The sequence below is a fragment of the Aquila chrysaetos genome, chromosome 22, assembly GCF_900496995.4.
Source record: "Aquila chrysaetos chrysaetos chromosome 22, bAquChr1.4, whole genome shotgun sequence".
NCBI lineage: Eukaryota > Metazoa > Chordata > Aves > Accipitriformes > Accipitridae > Aquila > Aquila chrysaetos.
The window spans coordinates 19,415,410-19,439,007 of record NC_044025.1 but is presented as its reverse complement, the minus strand read 5'-3'; the positions used below and the strand labels follow the sequence as shown (position 1 = coordinate 19,439,007).

General features: G+C 41.7%; 1 protein-coding gene across 2 annotated transcripts in view; it reads right to left on the bottom strand.

Annotated features, from left to right (window-relative positions):
- The window catches only part of FSTL4 (follistatin like 4), a 240,710-nt gene that overhangs the window by 208,138 nt on the left and 8,974 nt on the right, over positions 1-23,598 (bottom strand). For both annotated transcript variants that reach the window (XM_029998047.2, XM_029998045.2), the window contains exon 3: positions 12,709-12,742. In XM_029998047.2, the coding sequence (XP_029853907.1) occupies positions 12,709-12,742 (34 nt within the window). The remainder of the gene's footprint in view (positions 1-12,708; positions 12,743-23,598) is intronic.

Sequence of the window (23,598 nt, the reverse complement as noted above, 5' to 3'; positions counted from 1 at the left end):
AAGGGTGAGCTAAAAATGTCTAGTCTGGGGTTGGTTTTTTGCTTGTTTGCTTGTTTTTTCAACTGCAAACTCAACAGACCAGTTCTGACCAACTACCTTTAACTACTTAGTGACCTAAAGCCCTTGGAGCCACCAAGGACACAGTCCCTTCCCCTCACCCCAGCAGTGATGAGCCAGCATGGGTCAGCAGGGCTTCAGGAGAGATCTCAGAGCCCTTCCCAAAAGAGGAGATTTGCAGACAAAAGCTCTGTGTCCAAAGCTGCAGAGGAGAATATTAAACTAGCAAAGGAGCGTTTGTTTGTGCTAAGAAAAAGATTTAATGTCTAAATTAAATAAGTGCACTATGCTTAGCTCCCACTGACAGAGTGGCTGGATATTAATGGCTCTCCCGCTTAGAGCTGCCTCTCTCCGGAGAGCACCATTAACATCAGCCGCTTGCTGATCAGCACATCAGCAAAGGGGACACGCACGCACGGAGCCACGCTCCCCCTCCGCTCTCTCTTCCCTGCTTCCAGTTAGCTTCTTGAAAGGAATTGTATTGCTGTTTTGACAGAAATCCTGTTGTCCCGTGGGGATACATTGAAAGAATGAACAGGTTCGGTTTAAGGAAGGTCTGAAAATTATTGCTACAAAACCAGGAAAGTAAAATGGAAACTCCATCATTAGAGTACTGAGTCAATATTCGTTTCCCCATGCAAAGGAAAATAAGTTGGGTACTTTTAATGATTTTCTTCATGTTCCCATTGTTAAATGAATACAATAAAATGTGTTTCGGTTATGTCATTCCCACTATTAATTGCTGTGGAAAATAATCCCTCGGGTCACCCAAATAGAGAAAAACATGGAAAAAGTCCGTGTTTGTCACAGGCATTCAGCAAGGCCAGCAGCACTGTTCTCACGACAAGACCAGTCTCTCACCCTTCAGTGAACAAATATCACCTTGTGAAATAATCACATTAGAGCTTCTGCCTGATGGAAAGGCAGAGGGGTGAAAGACAAGACAGAGGGCTGTAATTATTATTTCTGTTTTAAAATACTAAAGGGTGCTCAGTTAAAGATCTCTGAAAGATGATGGGATCATCTAATCAGAGGGAATACAGCTCAGCTATAATAAACAAGCCCTGATGAACACACTTCCTTTGAAGAAAGAATTGCAATGCCTGATAGACAGATCAGCAAGGATTTGTTCTGGTGATGTTATTTATATTGGGTGAACAGTAAAAGGTGGTAAAGAGTCATTTTCAGCATTGTCTCACATATAAACAGAAATCTTTTTGAAGTTCACTCAAAGCCTGATTACTTCACCAGCACCTCCACACTTCCCAGAGATGCATTAGGACATTCCAGCGATAATTGCAAACTCTGTGACTTAATGAAAATGCTCACTTAGCAATGCCTCTAATCCAGCTGACCTGTTTTGAATATATTTAGAGGTGTCATCCAAATGTGAATCTCCAAATGCGGGAAGCATTTGTTATACTTCCAAAAGGAGAAAAAGAGAGAGCTTTCTGCTGTCTCTGCTCCGTTACTGCTACCTCCATGTGAGATTTCCCCCTAATTAAGATGCCTCATAATACTGAGGAGCAGTCAGGTCTTCCAGGATAATTTAATGTACTTACAAGGGCTTTGACTTATTCCCCATGCTGTGCCTTACAGTAAGGAGTTGTTCCTTACTGGTTCTGAGACCAACAGACCACTGTAAGCTGTGACAGTCCTATACCCAGTCCACATTCTGCAGCCCAGGCTGGCCAGTTCACCGTCACAATGGCAAAACAACCTTGTTTTTTCAAGAATGGCATAAGCCTTCTCTCTAACTTCTCCGTGACTCTCCAACTCCCAGCATCAGGAATCCAGCACGCTGGTCCAGCCCCCTGAGCGGTGTGTAGCAGAGCAGAGAGGCTACGAGCTCTCCTGTCTGACAGACCCACGCATGGACTCATCCATTAATCTAGCTCAGTTATTGGCTGCTGCTGAGGGTCACTGTTTAAAGTGTTATTATATAGTTAGGAGAATACAGTTCTTCATTTATTAGGGTTTTCTATGGGTCATATAGTTATTTCATTGTTGAACAGTGTTGAGACATAGCCCCGATCCCGACTCCTGCACGCTCAGCAAGTCCCATCAGCATCTTGGGGTACAGAAACAGTCACCTCGCACGCTCAGCGGTACATCTGCTTTAATTGCAACAACCCTCTGTTTTCACGAACTGTTGTTTTTCTGTACAAATGTCTCTGGCAATGGATCATCCCTCATTGACACAGGTGCCAACAGAGTTGGACATGTTGATAACAGCTGAGAAGCTGCATAGGGCTGCTTCCAATTTCTGGCTTCACTGACTCTATTCCCAGGGAATAAGGTTTGCCACAACGTTGATTCTGCTAAAAGCGGTTGATGAACTTCTGTATTTAATGGGCAATAAGAGTTAAAACCTAAATCTGACTATTATATAATTGAAGGAAAACTAATAATTTTTGAAAAATAAGTATGGGTAAAGAAGAAAGAATACAGGAAACATAGAAAGGATAATAAAAAAAAATCTAAAGTAACTGAGAGAAAAGTTATTCTTTATAACATTAAAATATGAAAAGAAAAAAATTGTATTATAGGCAATTCACATCATAGAATTTCAATGGGAGAAGCGAAACAAATAGAAGGGGCATTGCATGCCATTGTCACCTGCTTTGCAGTTGCAATGAGAAACTAAATTGAAATCTTGTAAGAAGTGACATTTTGAAAAACTTCCAATTCTGCAGATGGAAAACACGGCACTTTTTTTCTTGTACTTTTTATTTTCCAAGCAAGAGCATAACTGTATGCTATTATCTGCTGGCTGCACAAGGTGGATTTCAGCTGTGGCCTTTCCACCAACTACTGCGCACAACAAACCACAGGAACAGACACTTACTGATAACTTCGACAGAGGTGGACCAATGTGCTGAACAAATTTAAAAGCCAGAATCCAACTGATGCCTTTGGAAGGAACAGGCTTTACGTCTTATAGGTCCAGAATCACTTTTCACACATGCTAACTTCATTCTAGTAAAACATGTTACTAGATGAGTTTCATAATGTGTCCAATAGTTTTACACAATTAGAAAAAGCATTTGGGCTGACATTCAGCCCTACCGAATGTCAAATCTTTAGGGCCACTTTAGCAGACAGAAGGCACATTTTAACCTTGTCAAACCTGAAAGAGTAAAAGGAATGACAAAGACATACCATCTGCAAGGGAGAGGCAAGGATGAAAAGAAGGAAGAGATGGGGACAAGCTATGAGGACCACTCTCATGCTACTTTATAAACACACGCAATGCCCACGCTTCTGTTACATGCAAAACAACAAACTTCTCTAATATTCTTCAAAAGATCTCATCAAACACAACAAACAAGCAGCATAGCATGGATAAATAACTACTGCCTCGTGACAAACAAGGAAATATTTATGGAAGGCTATTAAACTTGGATTACTTATCTCAGACACTGGAGCAGTTGCACAGTCGCCAATCAGCTCTGCTGACTAAATACATATTTATAAACGCTTTAGCTGTTTTATTTACCCAATGGACCAAAATGGCTTATTCATTCTGTTCTGGTTTTATTTTGGTCTATCAAGTACAGTAAATGTGCAGTTAGGTGCATAATAAAAACTCCTTTAGAAAAGTAATTACATTACCTTACACACAGTAGATTTTTCTTTCCCAAACAACAAGAACAACTGGACCATTTCACAGGCTCATAAGTTCTTATTAAAAAATATACTGACACACACTAATTACTGAGCTGAAATCTTGCTTGGCAATGTAAAGTCCAAAGGAAACATTCAGAAACATGCAGAGCCCCCTGGAAAACCACTAATTTAAGCAGAATGTTTGCTATGGCAGCAGCCAGGGATGTGGCCATGGCACCAACCACCTGAACGGTTCATTCTCCACACCCTGCAGGGTTTGGTGAGAACTGGATGTGGTAGAAGAAGATAACGGACCCACAGGTAAGAATTGCAAGGACCACTGATGCTTGCCTCAGCCACTGCCCTGGAAAAGCGAGGCATCTCCAGGAGAAGACAGCAGAGCACCATCAGAGCCTGCCCCACCATAAACCACAACGCTCCAGCTGGGCTAATCCAGGCTGACAGCTCAACACATTGCATCTGCCACAGGTAGAGGCCATGGCCACCTGGTCTTATTTTATCTTGTATCTGGGCAGTGAGTTGAAGCTCTGAAAATATTAACCTAATTGCTCTGCCTTATGGTTAAAGTTCAGTTCAGGAAGAAATGGCATGTTGAAACCTAGTAAGTCTGCAATTGAAAATATACCATACTCTTACACATTAACTAGACTAGCAGCATGTTCAAAAATCATGACTCAAAAACCTGATTGAGCCCATAAGTGATCCTGGACTTCGGGTTTCCTAGCTCAAAGTCTGAGTTACTTATTTTGCTAAGTTCTGAGACATGCGGGATAAACTGACTTGTTGGAGATTATTTGCATATTACATTATACTGCCATTATCAGAAACATCTGCTGCCAGTTTTTTATTCAACCTTTACAAAGAAGTTTATTTTACAGCTGGTCTGAAAACTCAGGGTTTCCAATGCATTTGCACCTTTCAATAATATGTGCAAGCAGCATATACCCTCTCCATACGAGAGAGGCTTCCACATCATGCAATGCTCTGCGTAACAACAGTATTTCAGCAGAATTATGTGGCTGGACAGAAAAGTAGTATTTCATACAAAGAGCGATGCATCACATGGAACAATGGCCAACACTACTTCAAATCTCACTTTGAATTTCAACCTGGCTGCTGCTAAGGATGCTTAAGTCAACAAAAGCCCGTCCATCTGAAAAATCTCACCTTCTCTTATGCTTAAAGACAGGTCGTCTTAAAAGACCAGTGCAAACCAGTCCTGCTTTACTGCTCTGGGTCAGCTGGAGATAAGGCAGGGAGGTGAAGATGCAGTCAAGACGACAAGGTTTGTAGGACAAAGCGGTATCTTCCAAAAGATTGCCCAGTTTAGCTGGAAAAAGAGAAGCTTACGGAGTCAAGGGATGTTAGGGAAGGGAAAAATGTTAAAGTGGTTATCTCTCAGGGAAAGACAGGTAATTTACAGGCTGTGGAGCACAGAGAGATTAGAGGGAGAAGTAAAAAACAGAGGGAGAGACTGCCCTGTGGAATAAGCCTAATCTCTCTATGACGTCTTCATCAAAATTTGGCATTCAAGCTGGTGAGGACGCCATCCATCTCAGGCAGGAGCCAGCAGCACCACCAGCACACCACCATGACCCGTTGGTACTGATCTCCTCTCTGAAAGCATGGAGGATGCCCTTGACATGCCACACTGGGGGACAAGGGCATGAGGCAGACACTGCCTGAAGTGCCCGAGAGGTGCAGCCAGCGCTTGGTACGTACCAGAAAAAAACATCTCCTTTAACTCCAGGACATTTGATCATCTATCTTCCAAAGTTTCCAAATAACATGAACTGATGAGCAGGAGGAATTTACCTTCTAGGTTGGATACTACATGCTTCCTGCTGCCTCCCTCAACATGGCTGTATCTTTTTTTGCATGCTTTTGACTTAAAATTCTTGCATAGCCTGAAGCCAAAAGTCTGTTCAGTAGTCTGCCTCGCTGTTAACTGTTCCGAGAAGCTGGGTTGATAAAGTTGGCTTTACGGTGTGTATTTTGGTTACAAGCTTTAAGTCAGCAATTCATGTGTGATGTAATTGGTTGTGAAAAACCCTAAAGACCAAGTGATTCAAATTTCCTAGACACAAGTAGTTCAAGGAGCCTTCTGGACCATGCCAGCAGATGAGGCCATTGTACTGCTGCAGGTCAGTGCAGGGTTTCACGCCCCGTATTATCTGCTGTAAACGAGCATCACTGAGGGACAACTCCAGCATCTTCCACTATCCTGCAGTGGAGCTAACTGCAGTTTGAGATTTCTACATGTCTGGTTTTAGGATCTGATACTGCTGTGCAATATCTACTCACGGATACTAAATACAAGGCATGCAGGCAATGGCAGCACCCTGGTTTGGGGGGGGGGGGGGGGGGGGGGGTGTTTTTTTTTTTTTCTTTTTTAGTAACTTCCTTTTGTGTGCCAAGAGATCATAAATTTGACTGGTCTCCAGCTGTTCCCCACATGCTCAAATTAGGAACTGGGACTTCTTTAAAGGTGGGGCATGGCCAAGCAGGACTGCAGTGCACAGCATGGTGTGGAAGCCAACCCCAGCAGCACAGAAGCCAGCAGCACCAAGTGGCTTTTTCAGCTGCCAAATCAGCACAGTTCATTCTGCTTTCAGATGGAAGAGCAACGCCTTCGGGCACATCCAGCCTCAGCACTCCCCATTGGGGATAACTATTTATGAAGTATGGTAGTATGGAATATGTATATGTATTATTTTGCATCTCCCTGTAAATCCTCACGAAGTCTAATAGTTTCCTGGCTTATCTCCATCTTCTCCCTCTCCCCACCCAGGGAACTGAAGTCTGGGCACTTCCTAAGCTTGCTTACAAGCTCCTTCCTTGGAGTTGCTGCTGGTAACAGCTGCCTGGTTTCCTGCTGCTCAAGAAGTTTTTGCTTCAACTCCTTCGGGTGCATCAATCTGCTGCTCCAGCAAAGCCACATACTATTATATTTACTTACTAAACATTCATGCCCATTCTGCCATGAACAGAATTCATTCCTCCTCCTGCCCCAAAGTACTTAACTACAGAAACTGATATATCAATTTGCAAGAGCCTTAAGTCTGCAAAACCCTTCCGCTTCCAGTGTGAGAGAGCTGGGCATGCAATGGGTTTCCTACGACTCCAGGCAAAGCTGGGCTAAACCATGGCTGCATTCACATTTTCAGAAGTAATCCATCTGAATGAACAGTCATTTGGAAGCCAAACATGACCACTAGGACCAGCACTGTTTGGTTTAGAAAACAGCTCAGAAACTCCCTGGCTGAGCTGCAGCTCACTGTTCAGTGTTTGCAACCACTCAGCCTTGTCCAGAGTCCCATACCCGCGTGTGCAATACCAACAGCTACAGTAAGACTGTCCAGGAGTATTCGTATTACTGTTTACTACTGTTCCTAACACTGGCTAATGAGTTGATTATTTGGGGCTCTTTCCCCTCCCTCTGTTAACTCTTGTCACTTAGAACTACAAAATATGCCAAGTTACAATTAAACACCATTGCTGACAGATACATGGGAGCGAACAATTTTGCCCCTTCGCCCCCTCCCCAATTTGGGTTAGCCTGACTAAAATAAAATCCAAGATAAAAAATGCCTCCAGCAGCTCCTTGAAAATATTTTTACCTTCATTATTTCTCCCTAATTCCCTGCCAACACTGCAAAACTAGGCATCCCTACCGCATCATGTATTTGAAGAATAACGTTCACGTGGGATGAGGTACAAAAAATGCTGAGGCACTACAGTTTCTCAAACTTAGAAAAACAGGAGCTAAACATCAGATTAATATTCTGACCCAGTCAAATATCCTTCCCCAGGTAACAGCTTGCCATTCACTGACAACATATGCCCTGAAAAGCCAGAGATAATAAAAATTTCTATGAAAACAAAGCAGCTGAGATGGACAGAGACATGAATCTTTGTTTGATATAAAGACTGAGTAATTGTTAAAATCAGTATAATAAACGTGGAAAATATTGCTACTTGTGATCCTACAAAACAGGTATTTTTAATGTAAAACCTACTCTCTGAACTTGAGGCATTTCCTGAAGATACAGCTAGTGTGTTTCTGAACACCCAGCTCTGTACATACACAGCATATACATACAGATATGAATATTTATCATATCATATAACTTGGATGTCACTGAGACAACCAGACAACCAAGATCCTGGGGGTACCGCTGCTTCTAAAGGGCAACGCAGACACAGGTACTGATTTTTGGTGGGTTTTGACCAGGTCATAAGGAACAAAACCAAATTTCTTAGACTCTAGCAGTAGGAAAAGAACAACAGGATGGGAAATTAATAGGTGATTTACTACAACAGTAATTACAGCTGATCACTTCATTGTGTTTGTGAAGGGTTTGAGGAGAGAAACTTGCCATTTCTGCCAAGTTTTGAGAGCCTTTCATCTTCCATGGATAGGTAAAAATTTGAAATGTGCAAAAAGAAAGGACGAAGTGAACAGAATTTCTAAAGGGCATTACTGTTTTATAATCATGAGTCAGTTTTTCATCTAGGACATAAGAATTGATGTCAAGTGGCAAGTAATTAAATATTTCTTAAGCTGTTGGCTGGATCCTCCACCACTGCTAACTGATGCAGTCCCAGAGATTTTTCAATAAAAATACAGCAACTTGGGAAAGCTCAAGGTGTGCTATACTCTATTGTTCCTCGCTGTGATTAGGAAACACACTGTAACAATGAGGATTGTGTATGTTCAATAAATATATATGTAAATTCAAACAGGACATCCACAATACAGAGTTTGTGAATACTTCAGAGAGGTTTCAGCCTTTTAATTCAAAGCAGATAGTTAAAGTTCATATCTTTATGGTAGTGTGATGTCATCTGTCTGAATAAATCTGGAGTTGCATCTCATTTAATAAGATTATATGGTCAAACAGAGTGGAAGCAATCTGCTTGAACATTTCTTGGCTGAATGGTTTCAAAAGCATCTTTTGACACTAATTTGTTGAATGGATGATTGCAAGCAACATAAAAACAAATTAAAAGTTTTAAGTGCTTGGGCTAGATCCTCAGCTAGTAAAAAGCAAAGGTGGTCCATTAAGTTCAGCATGGCTTTGCTCATTTGTATCTACTGAAGATCTGGCTCTTTATGCTTAATGTGACTATACATACGCTTGGGCACAGAGTTATACTCAGCAGGCAATTTATTCTAGTACTGAGCATCCTTTAGCCCCACACTGCCAAAAGGAGTGGGAACATTTGTCAGCTCCAGAAGTTGCAGAACTAGCTCCTGTGTTCTTGCAACTGAAATAGCTGGGGAAACCACTGGAGGCCCTGTTCTGCTAGACATGGGGAATTTGATGGACATGAATGTATATGGCTTTTACATAAATAGTGTGGTCTAATTTACAGCAACAGGTAAGTACCATACTTTCATCTACACTCATTACACAGTGAAAATTCACCACTCATTAAAATTAAGCCCTGCCACTGTCAAGCCAATGTTTATAGGTGTCCTTGGTCCAGTGCTTCTTCCAATTTATCACAAACCCTTTAGTCTCCCAATTTTCTGCTGCATGATATTCTCCATCCTTTTCACTAAATGCCTGTTGTGTCCACCTGATCTGCACGAACTGCTCCCTTTCCCAGCTCCCTACTTCTATTTTGCTCTTCCCCATCTGCTCTCCTGCATTATTTCACTGTCCTGGGCTGCTGATGTAAATGTCCAGGTTATTAATGTTTTTGCTCAGTCTCCCTTTCCTGTGCACTAAAGGCAGGTAGTGCATAGGAACCAGCAACAATGCTAACACCTGAAACCATACATAAACATGAGCAGTAAATAACGGGAAAGTATTTAGAAAGATATAGGAAAAGAGAGAAAACTAGATAACCAAAAAAAGGTCTGCTTGCTCTAACTTGCTCCCTGATTTTAAAGAGCAATATAAAGAGTATTAAAATCCTGTGCTTGTTTACCAAATGCCAGGTTTTCTTGAGTTTGTGGTTTGGGGGTTTTTTAAAGCTAGCAACACAAGATGTGGCACCTCACACCATATTCTGTTTTCCGTTACATGAACATATAACATGGATGGAAACTGCAGTGGGTCATATGCATGTCCCACTGAGAGCAAAATTTCAACTTAATGAGCTTAAACTGAATTTAGGAAAATATTCTTGCAGCTTCTAATCAGCTACCAGAATGAGGTTTTCTGGGTTAAAAGATCATTTTTAGTCAAAACAGGTAATATTTGAACACCAGTTAGGCAGCCCAGGGACAACACAGATCTGCAGCCATTTCCATTTAAATTCAGAAGGAAATCACTCCTCATGCATCACAGTGGAAGATGGCTGCCAGCTGCAGTCAGGGAAGCATCTCCCCTCCATACCACAGCAATTAAAAGATCATGTAATTATAGTTGATCTAGCGCCCACGGAAGTCAAAGGAAAGCCATTCATCGACTGTAATGGGCTTTGGAGCAGCTTCAAAATTTCTCCGGCATATGTAGTCCTGACACTTTGGAAGCCAAAAGCCTCCCAGTTTAACTACACTTATCCACAGCTAAAAAAGGAAGAAAGTGTTTTCACATCTTTCTTTCATCTAATATAAACACAACCCAGCAAAACTGACCATCAACTGTCTATTAAATGGATTATTTGTTGAAGGAAGTCAGTATGACGAGTTAGTATTTACCATTTGACAACAATCAAGGCTTGCTTCCTTTGAAAGAAAAGTATCTGCTTTCAATCTAAAGGACTCAAACCTTTTGTCCAAAAAAAAAAAAAATTTCTGAAAAGTGTAAGCCAGCATTGTCCCTCCTTTCACCAAAACCTCTTTTTTAATTGTCCTAGTTCATCCATGAGCATGGCATAATAAAAGCAGGCACAGAGCAATTTTGCTGCAGCTCTCACCTTTGTGGTGGTTTCTATTAGATATTTTTAAGTTTCAAAGTTTTTCCAGCTTTTCAACAGAAAGCCAAATCTTCCACCAAGGGAAGGGAACAAGCATAACCTCCCACCCTCAAACAGCTTCCAATCATCTAATTTCCTCAGGTACAAACCATTACCCACAAAAATTACCATTTTAGGGAAAAAAGCATTAATCTTAAAATCAGATCATACCATATAAAAAAATTTATAATAAATCCTTTTGTGTGCATAACAAACATTTTGACCCCCTGGTTTTGTGGGGTTTTTTCCTAGCACTGAGTGGTATCTGCTCTGCACACATTTTAAGACTGAAGAGGTTTCTGAAGGAGGCTTTTGTTGAATTATTTTATAGGCAGTATTGAGGACTAACTCCAGAGAGGAAGATACTTAATCATTGCTGAAAATCCCCAGGTAGCTCTGCAAATCCACAGGCTTTTGTGACCAAGATGTATTTACCATGTTTGTTAGCATTTTCTTGACTTCTGAGGAGTCTGCAGTTCTTCAGACATACTTGATTATTCACAGATTGCGTTGCTGGGCATAAGCCCAATTTATCTATAGACCTTAACTCCCCAACTATTGCCCTCTTCTCCCCACTCCATCCATAGATGTAAGAAGCTTTCTGACAGAGAAGTTCATTATATTGAATTCATTTCTGAAAAAGGTATGGTTTCACCCCTCCAAATGGAAATCAAGGCTTACCTGTCCTGTGAAGGCAAAAAGAAATCAGCCTAACTGAGCCTGGAAATTTGGTGTCTAGAAGTACCGATCTCAAAATCCTGTTACTGCTCTGAAGTAACATTTTGCAAGCACCCACGTGATCTATAATCTCAGTCATGCTTTCAAAAATTGCTATATTTAAGTTCATGTAGGTGTTGGTTACTTTCACTGGGAAGTAAACTTTGGAGACCCAAATCATATCTGAAACAAGACTAGGGGTACTTCCACAATATTTTATTCATTAAGCCCATTTTCACAAGACTGGATTCAGTCTCCATGTCTATAATGAATTGCACCACAAACTCTATAGCTAGAGCATGACTGAAATGTCTCCACATCCAGGATGCCAAGATGCCCTTCTGCATCTTGAAGCAACCTTGAACCACTCAAGAGCCCTCCTCAGTCTGAGATCAAGGGAAGTCTAAAACTGGATTTCTTCACAAAGAGCAGCGGAAATTTGGCCAAACACACATATGCTGGAAACCTGAGGTAAACAGATTTCACTTTTAGGAACAGCCATATATTTAATTTATTTATTCAAGCGTCTCTGCCACCTCAGCCCCAAAGCAAAAGAAAAAAAAAACCAAAAAAAACCACCACAAAAACACCCAACCACAAAAAAAAAAACAAAAGGACATTATTTGCCCCAATGACAAGTTACCCTTGGACCTGACCTTTTTCATTTATGCAGTAAAACAGTGGTAGTTACAACCTCTTCCCAATATACTGGATGCCTGAAGCAATTAAAGAAGCTGCTGGAAGAGAACAGAGGAATGCATTGATCTGTTGAACAGGAGAGTGCCACCCGCTTCACGTTCTACTGAAACAGATGAGGCAAGCAACTGCCTGATCCAGAAAACATCTGCTAAACAAAATCAAAATTAATGATAACCAGAATGAGCTCTTTGATGGCCGATTCTCACCCAGCTGCCAGGAACCATCAAAGAGCCACTCACAGAGGCAGCCAATTAGTTACTAATGCAAAAGAGTTTACAGGAGCAGGAACTGAGCTCAGGGCACCAGCACAACTCACATTTAACACTGCTGCACCTTTGGGTGGATTTGCAGTGTGCTGATGTGATGCACAGAAAGCCTTGTCTGGACCTTTTTCTCCTTAAAATGCTCCAAGGTCAGAGTTTAGATCCTCTGCCAGCACCCAACAAATCCTGACTTGCATCCCCAATACCACCATGCAGTTCTGTGCTGAAAGAGCACCTTTTCAATGAAAAAAAAAATATCTACAATTTGTGACACTAAGGACTGTCAGGTGAGCATTAGGAGGCAGTCTCTTTGAAATCCTACAGCAATACACTCTTTCAAGTGTGTAAACTCATGTTTGTTCTAAAAAGTTACTGCAAGAATACTCAACACCAACACACACATTGAAAGAAAACTGTATTTTTTTCCTACCTTTTCTTCTTGTAACTTCAAACCTTCTGGAATCCTATAAGGAAAAAGAGAATTTTTTGTGTTTGGTTTTTTTTTTTTTTTTTTTAAATACAAGAATTGTTCAAAGGCAGCATGAACAGAAACCCCTAAAAACATTAGTCATTGTCCCAGAGAAGCATCTATGAAGCTCTACACAATAACTGAGGAGTAACTACAAGCATATATTTCAGTTAGTCCACAAATATTTAATGGATCAATATATCACCTAAAGTGATTCATCATTCTGTGGTAAGTTACATTGTAGAGCACAATATCTTTCTTTAAAAAGGATTTTTTTTTTTTTCTCTATTGATGTTAAAAGGGAGCAGCTAGGAGGGTTATTATTACTATACCAAGGATTTAGGGTTAAGGAGGGAGGAGCCATTACAGATATTTTTAGCAGAGACTTGTTCAAATACCTGCATAATTTCAAAGCAACCGGACTACTCATCCTTAGAGCTGAGGGCTCGTTTCAATCTTTGCACACCTACATCATTTGCCCTATTTCTTTCAAAGCATCACTACCATCTCTAATAAAGAAATGTCTTTTAAACATTGCATAAAGTCTGAAGGGGTATTGCATTCCCAGACAACACTATCTACTTATACTAACGGCGAGTCTCCAGAGGAATAAATATTTAACTCCAAGCAGTAACATTCTTTATGGGTTAATTACAAATACTTATTTCCATCATTCAAGTTATTTCTTGCAACCAGTATTAAAAACAGTGGAATCACGGAGGACTCTAAAAGACCATCTTACCTGGAGTCCTGTCGACCCGGACAAAGCCCACTCGGGGATGATGCAGGATTAATCCCACTGAGTGCAAACTTAAACCTGGGACCCCAAAGTGCCGTCAGGTCCCAGCACCGTCTCCACCAGACACAGGGAAGAGGAGCAAGCTCTCCACTCCCCTGCCAGAAGCTCCTAAGGCAGGTTTTTACTCTTGTGGAAATGCCTTGTTTAACCCCATTTCATTCCCTTAGTGCTTGCTGTTTTCAGATGTTTGTTTATCAGAGAATGAAATAACAAAAAGGTTTGTTTCCCTCCTTTTGATAGGAAAATAACACATGGCCTCCCCAGACATCTGAGCTTTCTGGCCCACCTGATGCTTATTATAGTTTTATTTGTATTTTTTCACTTTTTTTAAAAAATAAAGTACCTCCCTGCAGACCACGTTTAGACAAAGGAAAGTAAAGTATAGGGCTACGCTTCTAATGAAATATATCCACAGTCCCCTTCTGCGGTACGGAGCGCCCTGCCACAGGGTAATTGAAAATACGGAAAGCTGCCACTGGAGCACACAAAAAAAAAATACAGAGCTTTTCAAAGTGAAAGGAGATAGAAATAAACAGAAGGAAAAAAAAAATCAGCTTATGGAAGTAACAACCTACTCAGCTAACTCCTGAAGGCCTCACCTCCCTCACCCGAGCACATCAGACACCATCAGGTAATCCAGAAGAGGCGTTTTATTCAAGGACGTACTATTACACACACCGCACGCTACAGCGTTGTAGGTATTCGTTTACTGCCCACCGAAACCGCTCGTGTCTGCCCCCGGCCCCTCTCGCAGGACCCCCCGAGGCCTCGGCCTGCCCCGGCCCCGCGTTCCGCGGGCCCAGGGGCCCAGACGACAACGGCATCGCGCGCTTCGGGGCCCAGACGACAACGGCATTGCGCATTATTTCGTGGCCCAGCTCCGCTCAAACCTGGTGACGGCTTATACTTTGTCCACTGTCACCAGCTGTGCAGGCAACAGATGCTGCTTCTCTTTCCTACCAGCGGCCGGCAAGCTGTCTTTCTCAAAAACAAAGCTTTCCCCAAAACCGAGAAGGATCAGAAGAGCAGAAACGGTCTCCGTGGCACCCTCCAAGTCAACTGAGGGGGATAAACAGAAAATGGGTATTTGCGTATAAAAATACTAAGTCATTATTACCCGTAGGATGCTACCTCCGTAATCTTGAGAAATATATAAAATGGTATTCAGGATTAGTACAGACTTCAAAGCATTTATCCTCTTTAGGTAGCAAAGCTCTGAGCTGTGTAGACAGTTATACTCCAGGGACCTCTCAGAGCTTTTCAAAATATTAGTTTGAGAGGTGGGGCACAGGATAAAAATTCAGATACAGCCTGCTATCATTAAGCCCGTGTACATGTAATATATGCAAAAGGGAAGAGTACTTTTAAAGTTCCCCTGGAGTCCCTCACTTTAACAAGCTGTTTGAATTCTCTGCAGTTCAAAAGCTTAGAAACACTAAAACTAATTACAACTATTACATTGATCAAAAGAAAAAAGACAATCACACTCTATAAAAAATTCAAGTGTCAGCTCACTTGTATTAAATACCCTTTTGGTATTTCCATGAAAGGAACTGCATAGACATCATGAAAAACAAAGGATGGTCTTCAAAGTTTCTCTTCTTTTAGTCTGTTCCCCTTATAATGATAAGCTCTAATGAATGCAAACTACCCCAAAAAACAGATGCAGGATTCAGAGGAAAAGCTTGTTAGAAATGCAATGGGAGAATGTGAGATCAGGCTGCAAGTTATGACTTCTCATTACCTGGAAGAATACCAGCAAAATGTCGTCATCCCCCCAAAAAATGTCCCCTTCCATGGAGAAAAGACCAATGGCATTGAGAACACTCAACATTTCAGGAGAGCGCACAGAAAAATGGGAATGGGAAAAATACCTGGCAACCATGGCAGGGCTTGAAGAGCAGCCACAAAAAGGCGTAAGCACCAGGTAGAGACACAACTGTGGTTTCTATCTCTCTAGTAAAGTGAAGCTATGGCAAGGGCTCATTTTTCTTAGTTTGCCTCACCCAAATAATTTCTCTCTCCTGTAGCACAGAAAAGAAGAAATGATGCTAATTTTTCTCCTTGAGGGCATGTTGAACATAAGACCTTTCTATTAGTGACCTAATATACCACTAAGAGACATTACCAGCAATTCTGGCCACAGGCACAGCACTGTGCCGCACACTAAGACTTGGGCAATCTCTTCACAAAAAGGAATAGTCGCCCTTTCTTTGAAGTATAAGATACTGCTCTGAAGTAAGAAAAAAAAAAAATCACACAGAGGTTTTAATAGTGTTACTAGTAGAGAATCAAACTATTTTGATAAAAATGACACTAAAGTTCTCGGATGCATTGCCTGAGGAATACTTTTCTGCAGAAGCCATAAAGCAGATGGTTATAAATGAGACTTATTTCATGGGCACCATTTAATGACTGCAAATTCCTTTAACTAAAAATCTAATTTTATCAGAGCATAAATCATAAGCTTTGAAGGGAAAAATTTGTTTCAGATTTCTCATTCCTTCTATAAAGCTTCTTCAGGAATACCATTTTAATGCATTTCATTAATGCAAAGCAACAGTTTTATTTGTCAAGGTTTGCTTTTAGCACCTATTTTCCTCCTTTTTAATGTTAGTTAATTGAATGCAGAATAAAAGGTCCTTCTGTTCTATATCTGAAGTGCCTAATCATTGTTACATGGAAATCAATGTAGTATGTTTGCTTCAGTATTGCTTTTCACCAGACATGTAGTTACTGAAAAAATGCATCTCCAAAAGACCAACCCAGTGTCAATGCATGACAGCAGATACAGTGTCATCAAGTACAATTACTAATCCTACCTGGATTAGGAGGGACAAAAATAAAAATCAAAATCAGAAATACAGTTCACTACCTGCTGTCACACAGCTTCACTCCCCCGTACGTGCCGTGCATTGCACATCAAACACCTGCGCGAACCTTACGCAATTTAACAACTGTTCTGTACAAAGCCCTTTTCTGCTCTTACAAAAAGGGAACGCCAGTCTTTCAGAAGACAGCATCTAGATGTCCTGCCAAGACATAATAGCCGGTTTGTGTTATAGACTCCTGATTAATGCTGAATCATGGGCCCATGGATGAGCAGAGCACTTCTGGAATGAAGAATCAGATTTCATTCAGAACAAACATGGGGTGGGAGGGCAGGGGGAAACTTCATTGTGCAGAGTTAAAATACAGCTACACAGAGGGAATACACAATAGAGTACAGTGCTTGGTTGCCAATGTGCTGCAAACAGAGTTACTGAGAGTCATCAGTGATGGATCCAAGCAGCAAAACCACTTTCAGGTTGTTTGGTATCAGTATAAATGAAACCTTTAAACACCTCTGTATAAAAACATATCTACATTTGTCCTATACACCAACAAAGAACATACTGTGCACTATACAAGGCAATGCTATCTTCTTCCTGTAAAGCCCTGTCGCAGGGAGAGCAGGCTACGTAAGCTTCTGCTCTTCTGCTCCTGAAGCAGGAGGCCCCTCATCTCCTGACTGCTGGAAAAGGAGGGCATCACGCTGTTGGCAGGGAGTGCACAGCACCTTCCTAGCTCAGGCTCCGATTTCAACAAAACACTGTACAGTCAAAGGTTTTCTTTCTCAAATATTGTATTTTACTTCTGTCTCCACTGAATTCATGGGGTTTTTGCACTCTTGGATAACGGCAGATCTGGCTTCAACTCTCCTGTGGCTGAGCAAACTCCAGTTTGCTGGACAGCCCTGTTTGGCGTCTTGGTGTGCAGCCTTTGGGGTGCTGCTTCTGAACATCTTCAACAAGTGAAGCCCAAGAAATATAGAACCACCACCACTACACTAGGAATACCAATTTCTCTGTTAAGATCACTTCAGCTTAGCTTTCCTTCACCAATGCTAACCAGCAGTTGATCATTTTTGCTTTTTTAGAGCTGCATTCAAGTAAACTGGGGCAAGGAAGGACCATGTGCATGTTCCTCTTAGCTCTGTAACTACAGGCAAGACCAACACACTGAAGGGCTAATTCCTTATTAGAAAAGAGTGATCTATGGAGCCCAAGAAATTGCTGTACCAAACTGTGGGGACTGTTTGTCATGTAGAAACCCAATTCCCACACCTCAAGGGCAATCACCATTAATAACATCCACATACTCTCTCCAGCCAAGAAATGAGCAGGCAGAGCAGAACAGTCACGTGGATGCTCTAACTACACAAAATTATTATTGCAGCATGAGCAAGGGGAGGTCATTCAGAAACAAAGCTAACCCAGATCTGTCTGCAGGAAGCACAGTATGAAGCAGAGCTTCCCTAAAGCTTTAAAACACCCCTGGGACTGGGGACAAGATGCAGACACACAAACAAACTGCTCTTGAGGTTCTCCTCAACTCTAGAAAAATGACACAGTCCAGCCTTTAGGCAGGCAATGCTAACCATCTAAAGCAGGTTAAAAAAGTGTCATTAGGTATCTAGAATTTATAACTGCTTGATGCATGTATAAATTCACATCACTACAAGCAGTGCGTGATGAAAAGCAATCTGTTAACCTAGATCCTACAACCATGGACTATACATCAAGGTGTATGTATAACACACGCCCTTAGCAGTCTTAAATAAAAATATTCCAACCCACTACTAAATAGCCCATGGTTTGACAACAGTCACAACCACACATGCTTTGCCATACACGATTCCCCAGTTCAGGGCTGGATGTAGTTGTGCTGTAGTTGGCTCCTGCCCACGAGGCACTCGCAGGACAGGCCCAGCGCTGCCCCGTGGGGCTGCGGACCAGGCACAACAAGAGATGGAGCATGGGACAAGGCTCCCTGCCCTAAAATACTGCTCTGAAATGCATGCAGAGTCTAGCACTGTTACAAATTACAGTAGCCTCACAGTACTTTATACTTGGTTTGTAAGTGACATGGAATGCACATAGACAAGCTACCAACAGGGAGGGAAAAAAGACTGTTTCCTGATTTTGCTGTAACAGTTGTTCTTCCTTTTGTCCCTGCACATCCACATGTGGCCACATGCACTTTCCTGCATTCTAATTTGAAGAGAAAAGTGAGCACACTTTGCAAGGTTAGTAATTAAACAGTCACAATTAGGCTTGAAATCAGGAAAGACAAGTTCCTGCTTGCTATTTCTTCCTAGTTTTCTTTTAACTAAAACCAGAGGATGAGTGCTTATAATCCAGACATGCACAGAGGCACATCACAAGCAGGAATCACTGAGCAATAGCTCAATGTAGCATTTTAAGGTACAAATCTTCACAGCACAGTGTTGCTTTGTAGTTCTCTTTCTTTCCCAACCTCCTCCATTTGCAGACCAGTATTTACAGAGATTTGTATATGGCTGTGCATTTGCCATCCTCTTTTTGTTAGCAGCTGCTGATCCCACAAGCATGATGCTTAACACGTACCAACAAGTTTGGCACCAACCAGGTACCAACTGCCCTCAAGTATAGCAATTCATAGGATAACCTTGCAGTGTTTTCAGTCTCCTGCCCTTTAACACTGATGTAGATTTAGTCAAAAGGATTCCCTTTTTTATGACCGTAAGCAAAGGTTAACATAGGGGACTTTGCAAAAAAAAAACCAAAAAAAAACAATTAATGCAGCAGATGGAAGAGATGCAGAAAAATAGGTAACACATTTCAGATCCACAAGTTGCCCGTATTGCTGGACTGTAGCAACCCTCTTACCAGATACCTTGTGGATGAGACTGCAGTGCTTGTGCAAGGGGATAAATCAAATTCAGCACATGCAGCTGGGCTCATGCTGGGTCTATCACTAAATTAGATGTTACCCCTGCACACACCAAGTCTCCAGGGACCTGCTCTCAGGATCAGCCTAACTGCTGTACAATTTCTAAATATACAGCCCTGACTCATTTAGCAAATTAATAAAGAAGCAGCTGTTGCTATTAATAGATTATCATCCCAGGGATTTTCTTTTTTTTTTTTTTCCCTCTCCAGAGCATGCTCTTCCTTATCTCAAGTGAGGGGTCAAGAAAATTACACTGACATCCAGTACAGGGCTAGGTGAGGCACTGTGCATACCAATTCTAGCATTTGCAGTGGTTATGACTAATACGCAGCTTAGTTTGACAATCAGGATTTTCTGTTTACAACCATGAACACAGAATATTTTCAAAAAAGATGCTAATGAGGCAGAGAACATCCACTTTATTTTTTTGAGCAGGCATGAGGAAAAAAAAAAAAATCACACACTACCATTTAGAGAAAGCTTGCTATCAGTACAGACGCTGGCAATTTAGATTTGTCCTGTCTGGTATAAACATTGAGGGAAGCTCTGATGTCTCACATCACACAGTATCATCTGCTCACCCATACGGTAGCTAATTGAGATAATTGCTGCATCTCTGATTTTACTCACCACTATTTCTAGACTTCAGATGAGAAACCCAGGTATAGCTCCATAAATTTCCATATTGTCATACCTCATGGGATGCCTGTTTTAGAAACCCCAAATTTGCAGATGCACCCTTCCTAATATAAAAAACTGAGAATTCCCCTGCTTGATGGTAGAAAGTACTTTAAGTAGAACTGTCTTCCTTTAAAAACCACTGCTACAGCCTTTTTTTTTTTTAAGGCAGAATATGCTGCATTTGGTAAAAAATAGTCAATATTTAGTCTTTTGAGGTTAAGTAGCTTCTGAACAGAGTATCAGAAAGTATAACCCTCTGCCACATCATAGCCAAGTTAAAATCACCTTAGATTTTTATTTGCAAGATGTTTTACTCTGGTCTTATTCTCTGCTTCAGGAATATACCAGCGTTTCCCCACCTAGGTATGATTTTTTTCACAGGTGCTCAACTGTGACATGAGAAAAACTTCCTGAAATTTGATTCCTGTGCTCAGTTTGTGCCACAGCTCAGCACAGAGCTGGCCACCCTGAGCCCATGGTCCCCGGGGGACAGCATCCAAGCACTACCTACAGCACCAAAATTCAAGGTCATTAGTATCCAAGGCACCACTTAAACTGCAGGGAGGGCATCCCTGCAGCAGCGGGTGGTCCTGGTTGCTGTCAGCTGGAAGGTGACAGCCCCCAGCAGGCTGGGCAATGCAGGACCACCGAGAGGTATCACACACTGCATCTTACCAGATGTTTAAAAAAAATAATAAAGGGAGCAGGGTTTTGTTTCTGTAAGGGACTGCATACAAGAGGGTTTCATCTTTAAGTTGTGCTATAGATGCATCCTGACAATCCCTGACACTCTCACTATCAAACCATAACCATCTATGTAAACTAAAATTCTTCAAATTTTATGCTGTTATTCAAGTATACAGTACCTGCCTTGTTCCACGTAACCCAACATTCAAATTTTCTAGTACTTCAAGCATAATAGCATCCCATAAGACACAGCATTTATTAAACCCTCTGGGTACTTGGGAAGGGGTAAGTGGGGTTTGGGGTACAGAGGAAGGACCCCAACATGTATATCCAAATACTATGAAAATATTCCACCGCACCTTGAACTGCAGATACTCTGATAACCAGCACTCAGCAAAAGCTTCTCATCTCCACAGGGATAATATACTAGTTAAGATTTAGAATGGTCTACAAACAGCAATTACAGCTTGTTAGAGATATCACACAAATGCAGGTAACAAGGAGTGGCTTATGAGTATATACCAAAGTGATACAAAAATAAATTTAAGTCTTGTCTCCCTTTACTTTCATTAATGTTTAAAACAGGAGCAGGCTGTAGCCCAGTATAGATTTTAATTCAAATCTGATTCTTTCCTTCCTTTCTGCAAACTGACTTATAAGCAGGAAGAGCACACACATGGCAGAGAATACATTACTAATAATAATTCTTAAAATAAATACCAGGATATTAGATCTTCAACTGCATGCAAAATTGATACACTGTGCCTGTCTTATACCAAGCTCATGTTCTGAAACTATGCCTCTATTTGAATTATAAGCAAAAGCTTTTATCAAACGCCTTTGCAATTTTGTACCTTACTTCCCAAAGCACTCCTTTCGCAGTCTGTCGGATCAGGAAATATGACTTTGCTGGGGGAAGGAGCACAAAATCATCCCCATGACTCCCCTGTTGCTTGGAATAACCAACTATGGTCTTCAGCTGCAGCAGTAAGTGAAACAATATTTAAGAATCTGAAGATAATTAGGAATTTCAGCAATAATTGATACTCCTGGACAAGTGCAGTTGAGGCTGTGAGTGGACTCCAGAGGGATGCTTTATCCTGTTCAGGATGGCACTGAAAGGCTGGCATGACCCAGCTGTTTGCCATCATGGTGAAGTTTAAGGTGACATTTACTACTTAGAGATTTTAAGCAGTTCAGGTGTCATGCAAGTAATAACTAATGAACAAGTCAAACAATGGGTATCCTGTACAGCAAATACCTTCCAAATGCCAATAAGGAAGTTATGATACCTTAAAGAAATGTTTGCTACATTCGTTAGCATAAAAATAAGAGTTGGTATAACTACACAGGATACTTTGAGGTTGGCAATATAATTTAAGGCATAAGCCAGAAAAGGTAACAAACATAATGGGTAAAAATTATCAAGGAACTGAAACAATATTGGCACAGCTGGCCTAGTTTACCCTTGAACTGTGCTGTCACAGCCCAAATTAGATCTACCACTGCACACCAACAGTGTCCCACTCCTTTCAGGGAACAGACAGTTAAGGCGCATCAGTGAGGTATGAACATCTTGCAGCACAGAGAACGGAAAAGCAAACGTGCCAGTGCTTGGATCTGCAAGAGCACATGGAACATCACTTGCGAGCCCTGCGCTAGAGAAGCTTCTCCAGGGACAGAGCTCTTCTCCCCACAGGAGTGTGGGGTGCTGTGCATGTTTCTGGTGTCTCATGAGGCTTTTTAAATAGGAGGATGGGTGGCAAAAATAGAGCACTGCATGAAAGCCAAATGAAAGCAATTAACTATTTCTACAAAACCACAGAGCAGTTCTGGTTCTGTAGCCCAGAGCAGACCGCAGGACGCCTGCCAGTCTGTACTGTAACCACTCAGGAGCTATCAGTGACATCCAAATATTTCCTGTAACAATTCAGCACAAAACAACTATACGTGTACCACAACACAGGATTACTCTCCACTTTCACACTATCCAGCTAGGACAATATCGTTCAGGCTACCTGCCAGCAGTGCCCCAGCAAACATAATACAGAATTTAATTTCTGAGATGCAGCGCTGTTTGAGGAGCTCCCTGCAGCAGATGGGAGACCCGCTCCTGGAAGAGCTGATGAAGACCTGCGGCACTGCTCTGCTGCACCACAGGTTGAGAAGAGATGAGAAACTTGCCCCAAGGACCACGGCAAAACCAGCTTGGCTTCGGCACATACAGAAAAGCAGCCTCTCACACAGAAAGCAGGGAACAGGAGAAGGAAAGCTAGCTGTCAATTTTCAATATTTAATAAGATGCTCTTGTAAAATAACCCAGTAGGTTGAAAAATCAGTCTGAGCTACTAGTTTGGATTACCTTATAGAGACTGAGTGGAGTAGTACTGCTGGCTTCCCATCCGAATCTCCTGGCCGAGTTCACCTTCAAATCTGTACTCCAGGTTTATTTTGGATCCAGGTTGTTTATGTCTTTTCTGCTATGCTTATGCTGGAAACTCCCTTCACAGCCACTGCCGCTGGCAATGACTCACAGAGCTACATTTTTGAGAATTCCTTTCAAGAGAGGAGAGGTGACCCCAGATCACACCACCTGGTGCTTCATGGGCAACTCAAAGCCCTTCCGAGCCAGCACAGAGCTGCCGATGAAATCTGGTCACCTCTAAAATGTCCAACTTTAGCATGGAATCACCCTTGCTGAAGGCAGAGGCAAAACTTGTCCAAAAACATCACCCCGGAGTGGTGAGCTCTATATATTTAGGTATTTGGGTGTATATTCCACTCAGTAGGATTTAGTGCCATGATGGTTCAACCCTGGGAAGCTGCACCTTCTAGCTCCACAGAAGTCCCTGTGCAGCACCCAGAAGCTTCAAGAGCTTTCCAGCACCCTGTGAACCAGCCTATGAGAAGCTTCACAATGTAAAAGTGAC